The sequence below is a fragment of the Pezoporus flaviventris genome, unplaced genomic scaffold, assembly GCF_033815535.1.
Source record: "Pezoporus flaviventris isolate CSIRO_AGI_PZ_B2104156 unplaced genomic scaffold, CSIRO_AGI_Pfla_v1 ptg000215l, whole genome shotgun sequence".
Classification (NCBI taxonomy): Eukaryota; Metazoa; Chordata; class Aves; order Psittaciformes; family Psittacidae; genus Pezoporus; species Pezoporus flaviventris.
The window spans coordinates 256,480-268,662 of record NW_026892763.1 but is presented as its reverse complement, the minus strand read 5'-3'; the positions used below and the strand labels follow the sequence as shown (position 1 = coordinate 268,662).

Here is a 12,183-nt window from a genome sequence, read left to right as displayed (position 1 = left end):
GATCCCCTCCACAGCTGATCCCCCCAATAGTGGATCCCCTCCACAGGGGATCCACTCCATAGCAGCTCCTCCTCCACAGCAGATCCCCTCCATAGCGGAGCGGCTCCCACACACTCCCGATCCCCTCCCCAGCCGATCCCCTTCATAAATCCCCTCCACATCTGATCCCCTCCGCAGCTGATCCCCTCCACAGGGGATCCACTCCATAGCAGCTCCTCCTCCACAGCAGATCCCCTCCATAGCGGCTCCCACACACACCCGATCCCCCCCCCTCGATCCCCCCCCCACCCGATCCCCTCCGCCCTCGATCCCCTCCACACCGGCTCCCCCCGCTCTCTCCCTCCTCTCCCTCCTCCCCTCCCCTCATGGCGCCGCTCCCTCCCCGCCTTCCCCTCCGCGCCTCAGGCCCCAGCCGGTTCCAGCCGGTCCGGACCCGCCCTTTGCCGGGTGGGGAGCGTCACTGCTGCGCGCCGCCGAGTGACGTCAGCGCCGCGCCGGGCCTCGCAATGGAGCGGGAGGACGAGTGGCTGCTGCAGTCCCTGAGCCAGTGAGGGGGGGACCGGGACCGATCCCGTTCCCGGTCCCATTCCCGTTCCCGATCCCATTCCCGTTCCCATTCCCAATCCCATTCCCGATCCCATTCCCGGTCCCATTCCCATTCCCGATCCCATTCCCGATCCCATTCCCAATCCCATTCCCTGTCCCAGTCCCATTCCCAGTCCCGTTCCCATTCCCGATCCCATTCCCCTTCCCGTTCCCATTCCCAATCCCATTCCCGATCCCATTCCCCATCCCATTCCCGTTCCCATTCCCAATCCCATTCCCGATCCCATTCCCATTCCCGATCCCATTCCCGATCCCATTCCCGATCCCATTCCCAATCCCATTCCCTGTCCCAGTCCCATTCCCAGTCCCGTTCCCATTCCCGATCCCATTCCCAATCCCATTCCCGATCCCATTCCCGGTCCCATTCCCGGTCCCATTCCCATTCCCGATCCCATTCCCAATCCCATTCCCGATCCCATTCCCGATCCCATTCCCGTTCCCATTCCCAATCCCATTCCCGATCCCATTCCCATTCCCGGTCCCATTCCCGGTCCCATTCCCATTCCCGTTCCCATTCCCAATCCCATTCCCGGTCCCATTCCCAGTCCCATTCCCGGTCCCGTTCCCATTCCCGATCCCATTCACCTTCCCGGTCCCATTCCCAATCCCATTCCCGATCCCATTCCCGTTCCCATTCCCAGTCCCATTCCCGATCCCATTCCCATTCCCGATCCCATTCCTGATCCCATTCCCGTTCCCATTCCCAATCCCATTCCCGGTCCCATTCCCGATCCCATTCCCATTCCCGATCCCATTCCCCTTCCCATTCCCGGTCCCATTCCCGATCCCATTCCCATTCCCGATCCCATTCCCCTTCCCATTCCCGGTCCCATTCCCGTTCCCATTCCCGATCCCGTTCCCATTTCCAATCCCATTCCCGGTCCCATTCCCGATCCCATTCCCGTTCCCATTCCCGATCCCATTCCTGTTCCCATTCCCAATCCCATTCCTGTTCCCATTCCCAATCCCATTCCCGATCCCATTCCCATTCCCAATCCCATTCCCGTTCCCATTCCCGATCCCATTCCCGATCCCATTCCCCTTCCCATTCCCGGTCCCATTCCCAATCCCATTCCCATTCTCAATCCCATTCCCGATCCCGTTCCCATTCCCGGTCCCATTCCCAATCCCATTCCCATTCCCGATCCCATTCCCGGTCCCGTTCCCATTCCCGATCCCATTCCCAGTCCTGGTCCCGTTCAGCCGCCGCTCCTTCCTCCTCCTTGTCCCCGCAGGTACGAGGACCTGCACGTCTTCGAGCTCCAGGAGCCCACCCGCCTCCTCGAATGGGCCCCAGGGAACCGTGAGTGCGCGCTGGGCCTGAGGGGAGCCGTGGGGAAGGGGCGGCCATGGGGTCGGGACGGGGCCGCAGCGTGGGGCTGTGCAGGGCTGGATAGCACCGCAGCGCCGGGGTATGGCCGTCACCGTGACCCTGTGCTTCACCCCCCCTCCCCGAGGTGTCTTCGTGGCCGGGTATGGAGAGGCCGGTGGGAACGAGATCCTGCAGCTGCTCCCGCCGCCCCCCATGCGGGAGGAGGGCACCAAGGTGGGTGCTGCGGGCAGGACGGCACCGACCGCATCCCGCGGGGCCCCTCGCCTTGGGCTCCCGAAGGCTGGGGTTCAGCGGCTGTTACCCGGGCCCTGCTGCGCTGCTAGAGGGCTTGGCCAGGTTGTGAGTAGGAAGGGTTTAAGTTGGTGGAGGGGAGATGTCGATGAAGGGGGGGGCTCTGCATCGGGGACTGCAGCGATGGGACAAGGGGTGATGGATTCAGACTGAAACGGGGGAGATTTAGGTTAGGTACAAGACAGAAGCTCTTCCCTGTGAGGGTGCTGGGAGACTGGGATGGGATGAATGGAGAAGGTTTGGGTGCCCCATCCCTGGCAGCGTTCAAGGCCAGGTTGGACACAGGGGCTTGGAGCAAGCTGCTCCAGTGGAAGGGGTCCCTGCCCGTGGCAGGGGTTGGAACTGGAGGAGCTTTAAGCTCCCTTCATCCCAAATCAGGCTGGGATTCTATGATGTGATTCTTGACAGAGCTTTCTCCAGATCCTCTTTAACTGTTTGTGATCCCTCAATCCTACAGCTCCTGTTGAAACAGGCATTGCTGGGCAGGCAGAAGAGGGTGGCTTGTGTCTCTGCCTCTTGTCAGGGTGACCAACCACACCAAGCTCTGCATTGTTAAGTGATGAGAAATCACTTTGCTTCTGATTTCCAGAGCCTGTTTCCAGAGAGAGAATTCAAGGTGGAATGTGGTGGGTTTTCCGACCGCCCCATACACAGCCTGAAGTGTGTGCCTGGCACCAGGTAAGGCACCGAGGTCCTTTCAGGGCATATTGGAGATGCAGAAGGAGTTCATCCACTGGGAGAAAGCTCCTTTTCCTTCCTTGCTTCCTGACCTAGCTGTGAGAGTACGGAGGGGAGCTGCTGGCCAGTGACATGTAGTGCTCCTCCCAGCACCTTGCCTTGGTGTTTGGAGAGGAGCAGTGGTTGGGGTGCTCATCAGAATGGATTGCACCCTGCTGCTGCAGCCCTGCCAGCCCCAGGGGCTCTGTGTGTGTGTGTGTGTGTGTGTTCACAAAGGTTTCCTTTCCTGCTGTTAGACCAAGCAAACACACTTCCCTCTGGCTGAGTCATTTCACCCCTTCAGCTCTCTCCTCCCACACAAGCCCCTGATGCTACTCTGGGGCTCTTTGCACCATCCTTAGTCTAGCTCTTGTGGAATATGTGTTAATTCAGTGCCATTCCCTGGGACTGTTTACCCTCGTGTGAGGAGTTCCGGGATTCTGGTCCTTCCAGCCCCTTCTCGCCTCCAAGCACAGGGAAAAGCCTCTGAGCACAGGAGGAGCAGCAGGACACCTTGTCCCAGGCTCTTCTCTGCTCCTGGAGAGTTTTATGGGGTTCTTTTTGTTCTTCCAGTTTGCTGGTGACCAGTGGCCCACCAGACAGCTCCCTCCAGCTCTGGAAGGTGTCAGCAGAGGACTCTAGTAAGGAACAGATGTGTTTCTCAGTTAGTTTCACAATGCAGTCTTTGCATCAAGCATCTTTAGCTTCCCCTTTTGCCTGGGTATAAAATGAGGAGAGGAGCACCAGTCCCATTAGGTAACATCTTGAGTGACTGCCCTTGCATGGCAGGGGCTGGAGAAGGGCACGAGAAGGGTCTGTGCCAACTCTGGTGGCTTGGAAAGATGGGGACTTGCCAGCATAAGCCTCCTAAGGGAATTAGGAGATTTAGGCCTCTCACAGTGGCTTTCCACTTAGTTGTAAGCTCTTAATCATACAAACAACCCCCTTCTTTATCCAGCTGGCACAGTGTTACCTTTGAAACTCCAAAGGTTGAAATAAAAGAGCTCCTTACACCACTTTTCAGGTTACTCCATAAACACCTCAGTTCTCCAAGCCTCTGTCTGCCGTAGAAAAAGGGTTGCTGTTGCTTTGCTACAGCAAAATTGGGAAACCCTTTGAAACCACCAGAAAGGAAGTGCAGAGCATTGTCAAAAGCTTTCTTACTCTTCCTCCTTGAAAATCAGCATCTTGCTTCACAACTTCCTATGTGTTTGGCTGGATTTGCCATGGTAATCCTGGCTGGATGTATTGGCACAGCGGGTTTATTCTGGTGAGGGCTTTAGTCGTAATTGGCTTCCTTATTGCTTTAGTAGGTCACTTTTAGCTTTGTGAAACAGCTTAATCTCAGGGCTTACTTGGCTCCTGATGTGCTTTACAGCTGCTCTTATCTCCCAAACAGATGTTATTAAACCTGTAAGTGCCATACCTACAGAAAATGGGCATCCTTGGGCTAGAATTGCAACCACAGCAGCCAGAGCCCAGTGGGTCCTGCATGGATCAACCCTTGACAGTGTCCACATTACAGAGGTGGAATCAAGGAAAAATATCGACGTGGCAGGTATTCAAGTCAGATGTCTGCTGGTGCAAAGCTTTGGGTAAAGCAAGAGGAGCTGCCCAAGCAGCAAACACTTCACTGCGTGGGTGCTTCCAGACACATGCCCAGGGGTATAAAGATGGATCTTGAAAGCAGTTACAATGCTCTGGGCTGTCTCCAGCTTCTCACTACTCCCGTGACAGTGATTCCTCAGGCTTCTGCCCCAGATCTGAGTCCTGAGAGAGCACTACAGATGGTTTCAGTGCACAGAATTGGGTTAGCAGAGGAATGCTGCTGCATGCGTTGGCCCCGACAAGGGAGGTGCTGGCCTCAGAGTCACATCGCTCACTGGCATCAGTTTGCTCCTGAGTGAGCTCTGTGTGACTCTGTGATATCCTCTGGCAGGTTGAAGCCATTCCCCTTGGCCTGTCCCTACATCCCTTGTCCCAAGCCCCTCTCCAGCTTTCCTGCAGCCCCTTCAGGCACTGGAGCTGCTCTCAGGTCTCCCCTTCAGGAGCCTTCTCCAGGCTCACCCAGCCCAGCTCTCTCAGCCTGGCTCCAGAGCAGAGCTGCTCCAGCCCTCACAGCATCTCCATGGCCTCCTCTGGCCTCGCTCCAACAGCTCCACGTCCCTCTTTGTGTTGGGGACCCCAGAACTGCACACAGTGCTGCAAGTGGGGGGTCTCACAAGAGCAGAGAGGCAGGATCCCCTCCCTCAACCTGCTGCTCACGCTCTGGGGGTGCAGCCCAAGGACACAGTGCTTTGAAAGCCACCCCCAGGGACAAGGCTCAGCCAAATGCTCCTCACACCACCCGAGATCCTCCTCTCTTTTCCAGCCCCCAGCAGCAGCGAGGAGCTCAGTGGCCTGGCGTTCCTGGACTGCAACACCTTGCTCCTGTGCTGTGCCAAGGGGCAGCTGTACCTGGGTGACGTTCGGCAGCCACAGGCTCCCTTGGAGGCTGTGTGTGTCCCCTGGGTGCTGGGTGACGAGCGGTGGTGCATGGGAGTCAGGCAGACAGCTCCAGGCTCTGCCTCAAGCTCCCAGCCCATAGCTTGCCTCTCGAACAGAGGCCACCTCACCCTCACAGATGTAAGGAAACCCTCGGAGCCTTTGGCCTCAGCCAAGTGCAGCGTTCCCTCGCCCAGCTCTGAGGCAGAATTCCTGTGTGTGTCCTGGGCTCCTGCTCTGGAAGGCTGCCTTGCCATTTCAGGTATGTGCTCTGGGGCACAGAGCTCCTTTTCTGGAGGCTTTTTTTGAATCATAGAACGGTTTGGGTTGAAGGGATCTTAAAGCTCCTCCAGTTCCAATCCCTGCCACCAGCAGGGACCCCTTCCACTGGAGCAGCTTGCTCAGTCCTGCCCAACCTGGCCTTGAACACACCGTCTACCTCTTCCTTGCACTGGAGTTCCAGTGTTTCACCGCCCTCACAGGAAGAACTTCTTCCTTATCTCCAACCTGAACTTCCCCTGTTTCAGTCTGAACCCATCACCCCTTGTCCTGTCACTGCAGTCCCTGATGAAGAGTCCCTCCCCAGCATCCTTGCAGCCCCCTTCACACACTGGAAGCTGCTCTGAGGTCTCCACGCAGCTTCTCTTCTCCAGGCTCAACAGCCCCAATGTTTTCTCGTGGGAGGTGCTTGAGCCCTCTTGTGAAGACGGGACCGTTTGAGCTGTGTCCTTATCAATTCCACCCCACCTCAAACACCCCAGGCAGGGGGTGGCTGTTCAGAGCTGCCCCTGGAGCCAGCAGACCTGGGAGCTCAATGTCCTCTACTGCTTCTCCCCAGCAACCACAGATGGAGCCTGGGTGGGTTTGGGGGGGCTCCAGCTTCCCTCCTGGGAGAACAAACACCCCGAGCTCTCTGCACTCACTGCCCTGACGGTGCCACTGACCTCCTGGCTGCAGGGACCCTGCTGATAACAGCAGCTGGGCAGCAAAAGCTGCCTCATGGCCAGGGCGTTGCAAAGTCCAACCAGTGAATGTGGAAGCTGGGGGGATTTGGCCCGTGTTCACCTCCGCAGCTGGGAGCTCAAGGCAAGCTCCTCAGAGGCTTTGGCTGCTTTGCTCTGCCAGGTTTTCAGGCTGAGCCTTTGGCCTGGTTTCTCTCCCAGCAGCACTGGAACAACGCGGTTGACTTGTGCTGTCTTTCTGGTTCCTTTTACCCAGGTTTCGATGGGACTGTGCACGTGTATGACACTGGGAGCTGGGACAGCAACGCCAGGCCAGCAGAACCAACCTTTGTCCACAAAGGCCACACGTTTGGTGGAGAGGACAGCAACGGAGACCCTCCCCTGGTCACAGCTCACACGTGGCACCCACAGAAACCAAGAACTTTACTGTCAGCAGCCAGCGATGGTTCCCTGAGCATCTGGGACTGGGTTCAGCCCGGAGGGACGTGTGGGTAGCTTGTACTTGTGGTGAGCTGCGAGGTGTTTCCTGTCTCTCTTCTCCTGCGGGGAGGCTGGGAGGTGGCCATTTGCATGCACAGACTCTGCTGAGCTGCTTGTAGTGAGCAGAGCCAACTGCAGAGAGCTCCTTTGAAACAGAATGTGAGCTCCTGATGGTGTGCTTGTTCCCCTGTCTCCAAGTGGCAGTGTAGTAGCCTGCTTGTATCTGCCGCCAGCGCACATCCTGCCACCGTTTTATCATAGCCCCACGTCCTGCCTTGTCACACACGTGCTCTTCAGAAGCACAGAGCCACCACAAAAGGCGTAGTTGGAAGAAACAAGCTGCTCTGTGGTAGATTTAACCCATTGTCCCCCCGCCTGCAGCCCCCAGGGGAGGGCTGTGCACCCCATGGGGTGCTGGTAGATCATCACGTGCGTGTGTCACGAGTAGGGTGGCCTCTGCTCAGGAAGCCACAGCCTGCAGACGGAACAGGAACAACCTCTGCTGCCCCAGCCTGCTGCAAGCTTTGTCCTGCCCCTGGCTGAGCAAAGGCACTGGGATGTCCTGGTGCGTTCCCCCCCCAGCTGGAAGTTGAAATGCAATGGAGCTAATAGGAATTCCTGGGCTTGAGGAAGCCAGGCACTGGGTCTGCTCTGTTACCAAGGTTCTGTTTAGTGAGGGGGGGACTCTGCTTCTTACCCTGACCATGCAAACCAGCCTGTTTCAGGGAGCAGCTGAAGAGGGGTACAGGCAGGAGGTCCCTGCCTTGCTCTGGCACTGCAGTTTGCTCCAAGCTGCATCTTGCAGGGCAAAGGCTCACAGAGTACGTGCCAGGCTGCATCCTGCTTCCCAGCACCCCACATTCCCTGTCCCCTCATGCCTTCCACTGCCTGTTTCTGCAGTCAGGATGGTGGAGAGGGCTCTGGGAGTTGAGCCTGGGTGGGCTGGGTGCTGCAGTGGGTGGCTTGGGGTGAAGGTTGTGCTGGGGAAGCCTTGGAGCTGGGAATGTGCTGTACTGACCTTCACTGCTGGGTCAGGGACACGCATGTTTGCCTGCGGGGGCTGAGGCTGGAAACCTCTGTCTGCCATCTGATAACAGAGGGAAGCTTCTCATGGGTCTTCTCCCAGCACCAGCTGTGTGGGCTTTGCCATTCCACACCCAAAACTGTCCCAAAACTATCCCTGCCTGTGTGGCAGTGTGAAACAGGGGCCTGTGGCCTGCCTGAACCCGGAGGGGTGATGCTTTGAAGCCCTTGTCACCACCAGCAGTGGGAAGAAGAAAGCCCCTTTGAGCCCAAAGGAGCTGAGCGCTGGTGCAGCAATGCCTCCTCTCCACCCCTGGGAGGTCCCCAGCAGAACCAGTCCAGCTCTGGCCATGTCACACTGGGGTCTTGCCAGGGGCTGGCAGGATTTGAGCCCCAGTGAGGGGCTGCAGAGGGCTCCTGGCTTTCCAGGCTCTCCATGTCAGGTACTGGGTCCATGGGAGCACCGTGTGCCCATGCCCTGCACTGGGATGTCCAGAGTGGTGAGGGCAGGAGGTTCTGGGCCGAGAGTGGGACCTGGAGCAGTCCCAGCAAGGGTGGTGTGTGGCTGATGGATGGAGGGTGCCCAGGGAGGGATCCTGGAGCTCGGGCACTTCTGGGAATCACAGAATCATGGAATGGTTTGGGATGAAGGGACCTTAAAGCTCCTCAGCTCCAGCCCCTGCCACGGGCAGGGACCCCTTCCATAGAGCAGCTTGCTCCAAGCCCCTGTGTCCAACCTGGCCTTGAACACTGCCAGGGATGGGGCAGCCACAGCTTCTCTGGGCACCCTGTGCCAGCGCCTCAGCACCCTCCCAGGGAAGAGCTTCTGCCTAAGAGCTCAGCTCAGTCTCCCCTCGGGCAGGTTCAAGCCATTCCCCTTGGCCTGGCCCTACAGGCCCTTGTCCCAAGCCCCTCTCCAGCTTTCCTGCAGCCCCTTTAGGCACTGGAGCTGCTCTCAGGTCTCCCCTTCCTGCAGCAGAGGGTCAGGATCCCCTCTCTGAGCCGCTGCTCACGCTCTGGGGGTGCACCCAGCACACGGGGGGGTCCCACAGGAGCTGACTGCAGGGCTCTGCTGCTGCAGCTCCTCTCCCTACCCGGGGCTGGCCCCCGCAGCCCTCCCCACCACCAGACTTCCTCCCTGTCTCCCTTGCAGGGCCGTGCTGGGGGAGCTGAGGAGCAGAAGCAGCAGAGCTGAGCCCGACACCCTCCCCGTCACGGTGATGCCAGCAGTGCAGAGGAGGCGGAAGCAGACTTGCAGAGGAGCAGGACTTGAGCAACAGCAGTTTGTACCCATCTAAACTTCCCCTTTCCCCCACCAAAGATCTTAACCCTTGTCTGGCTTGACCTGGATCTGCCAGGGAATGGAGATGGCCAAACGGAAGCACTCGCATCTGTGGTAGAAAGGGATGATGCACAGAGGGAGCTCCTCTTAACGTGATGCTGGTGATGGCGTTTCTCATGGAATCCCAGCCTGGTTTGGGATGAAGGGACCTTAAAGCTCCTCCAGCTCCAACCCCAACACCTTCCATAGAGCAGCTTGCTCCAAGCCCCTGTGTCCAACCTGGCCTTGAACACTGCCAGGGATGGGGCAGCCACATCGCTGGCGCCCATCTTCTCCCCCCAAACCCATCCCAGTGGTTTTAAGGAGCAACACAAGGCCTCAAAGCAGAAATCCCCCTCTTAAAACCACTTCAGCACCTTCTGCAAGAGCTGTTGCAGCATCAGCTTCTCCTCAACCCCTGCTGTTGCACACAGTGGTTGCATTAGGTTTTCCTTTGCCTTTGGGACCTTCCACTCGTATCTCCCCTCATTGCTGCTCCCCTGACCTGTTGGCCACAATGCCCCTGGGTGTATCCATCCCATAGTGCCAGCCTATAGGGCACAGCTTCTAGGAACTGAACCCTCAACCCGATGGTCCTCAGCAGGCAGAGACTGGACACTGCTTGTTGATCACCTGCAGACCGTTCTTGCCAGGCACCGTGTGGCCATCCCAAATCATGCCCTGTGGGATGCCCAAACCTTCATCCCCTCCTTGGGTCTTGTGGCTGCATGTGCTGGGGGATGGCTGGATTCAGGGCAGTGATGAGGGGCTGCAGAGGGGTGGGATGGCTCAGAGGCTGCTCCTCACCCTGGTCCTTGGCAGGAGGAGCTGGATCCCATGTGGTGCCCGTGTCCATCCGCTCTGGTCTTCCAGGACCAGGGTCCTGCTGTGCTGAGGACCCGCTGGACCCATGCCTTGCCCTGTCCTCACCGTGGCAGGGAGCCTGGGCTGGGTTAATGATTCCTCACCCCCCATTTCAGGTGGTAGCTCTGCAGGGAGGGGGGAGCTGCTGAGCTCCCCCATTGCAGGCACCTCCTGTCCTGCCCCTGCACAGGAGACACCTCACTGGGAGCCCTGTGGCATCAGAGCATCGATGTGCGTAGCTCCAGCTCCAGCCTGGAGCATGGACACGCACGTGGGCACCGGTGTGAGCTGAGGACAGGAGCCAGCTGGCGCTTGGCCACCACGTCTGGAAGGAGGACGTGCCAGGAAGCTCGATGGCCAAAGTCTCCTATGGGATATGGGGCTTGGAAGGGCAGCTGTGGTTGATCCTGAGTCCCAGGGACCAGGCAGGGGTGTCTCAGCACCGCCATCCAGGTAGGTGACAGGCACAGGGATGCTGGGAACGCCAAGGCTGGAGCTGGGATGCTGCTGGAGACTTACACACACCTTAATGCAGGAGTGAATGGATTTCCTAGTGAGAAACTGCAGCTGAGGAGAGGAACAGAGGGGGAAGATGCTGAGAGAGCGGGGCTGGGTCAGCCTGGAGAGGAGAAGGCTCCTAAAGGGGAGACCTGAGAGCAGCTCCAGTGCCTGAAGGGGCTGCAGGAAAGCTGGAGAGGGGCTTGGGACAAGGGATGTAGGGCCAGGCCAAGGGGAATGGCTTTAACCTGCCCGAGGGGAGACTGAGCTGAGCTCTTAGGGAGGATGCCGAGGTGCCCATCACCTCCTCTGTGTTGCAGGTGCTCGGACCCCCAGGCCTGTTCCAGCTCCCCTGTCCCGAGCCAAGAGACGTGTCCAGGCGCCGGGACTGGTTCTTTATTCTCTTTCTTTTGTCCTTCTGAGTTTAATAAACTAGAATAATTTATTTGACAGACACAGAAACATCACAGAGACCGGGGGGGGGGGGGGGGCGAGGAGCAGTCACCCAGAACAGTACAAAGGAACCACTTACAAAAGAAGTACCACGCTGCCCATCAGCTTAACCCCAAAACTGGGGGGGGGGGGGGGGGGGGAGGCACCCCCCCCCCCATCCAGAGGGATGAAGCCATCCCCATGGATCGCTCTCCGATGCCTCCGCTGGCCGCAACGGCACAATAAATAATGGGAATGGTCTCTTGGGTGCAATGGGAGACCCAAGACCCCGGTGCGGGTCCACGGGGTGGGATGGGTGCTGGATGGGCACGAGCACCCGGTGACACACTGCTTAAGGTGGCAAATGCTGTGTGCCCCTTCCCTCCCCATCCCCAAATAGGTGCTTGACTCCGTGCAGGCACAGACAGGGGGAAAACATGGACCAGGGGAGCTTGGCAGCTTGGGAACGGGGGAACCATCCCCAGTGGAATGCCACTGGGAACAAGGTGGTTACACCAAGACCCTGCTGGGGCTCAGAAGGGGCATTTGCAGCCTCTCCCGGTGCGAGCATCGCGTGGCCGATGGCATGGATCCATGTGGGATGCACTTCCCTGCCCTGGCAGCCCACAGCTCCCAGCTCCATCCCTCCAGGGAGGCTGCACTGGTGTAAATCCCATTGGAACTGATGAACCCCTCTGCCCTGGAGCTGGCTCTTTTAGGAGGCTTTTGGGATAAGACCCATCCTGCTGCCTCCTTTCGGAGGCTCAGCCAAGGGCAGGGGCTCCATGGGGCAAAGCCAGGCTGGTGCATCCCACATGCAGCAGGGCCAGATAGGAGAGGACAGGCTGGGGGTGCCAGGAGGGGACACCCCAAGTGTGTGGGTGCCCTTTCCCATGAGCAGGCTGCCTAGAAAAGACCCGACCCCCCCATCCCCCCAGATCTGCTGCACCCCCCACCCCATCCTCCCCATTACAAACTGGTGTTGAGACTGGACTTGGATAGAAAACACGTAAAAGAGGCAGCTCATAGGAAAGGGGACATGGGGATGGATGGATGGATGGATGGGGAAAAGGGGGTGCCAATGGAAGCGGTGCAGCCCCCCCAGTGCTTCCAGTACCCCTCCGGCCGTGCCCTGCAGTGGCTTTGGCAGCTGCATGAAGTGACAACACCAG

At 58.5% G+C, this 12,183-nt stretch overlaps 1 protein-coding gene across 1 annotated transcript; it reads left to right on the top strand.

Moving 5' to 3' along the window:
* Positions 1-504: 504 nt before the first annotated feature.
* WDR73 (WD repeat domain 73) lies at positions 505-7,040 on the top strand. Its single transcript, XM_061442154.1, has 8 exons — positions 505-547; positions 1,842-1,909; positions 2,064-2,152; positions 2,820-2,908; positions 3,521-3,588; positions 4,347-4,505; positions 5,319-5,693; positions 6,650-7,040. The coding sequence occupies exons 1-8, from the start codon at positions 507-509 to the stop codon at positions 6,886-6,888; spliced, it is 1,128 nt and encodes a 375-aa protein (XP_061298138.1). The 5' UTR covers positions 505-506; the 3' UTR covers positions 6,889-7,040.
* Positions 7,041-12,183: the final 5,143 nt, after the last annotated feature.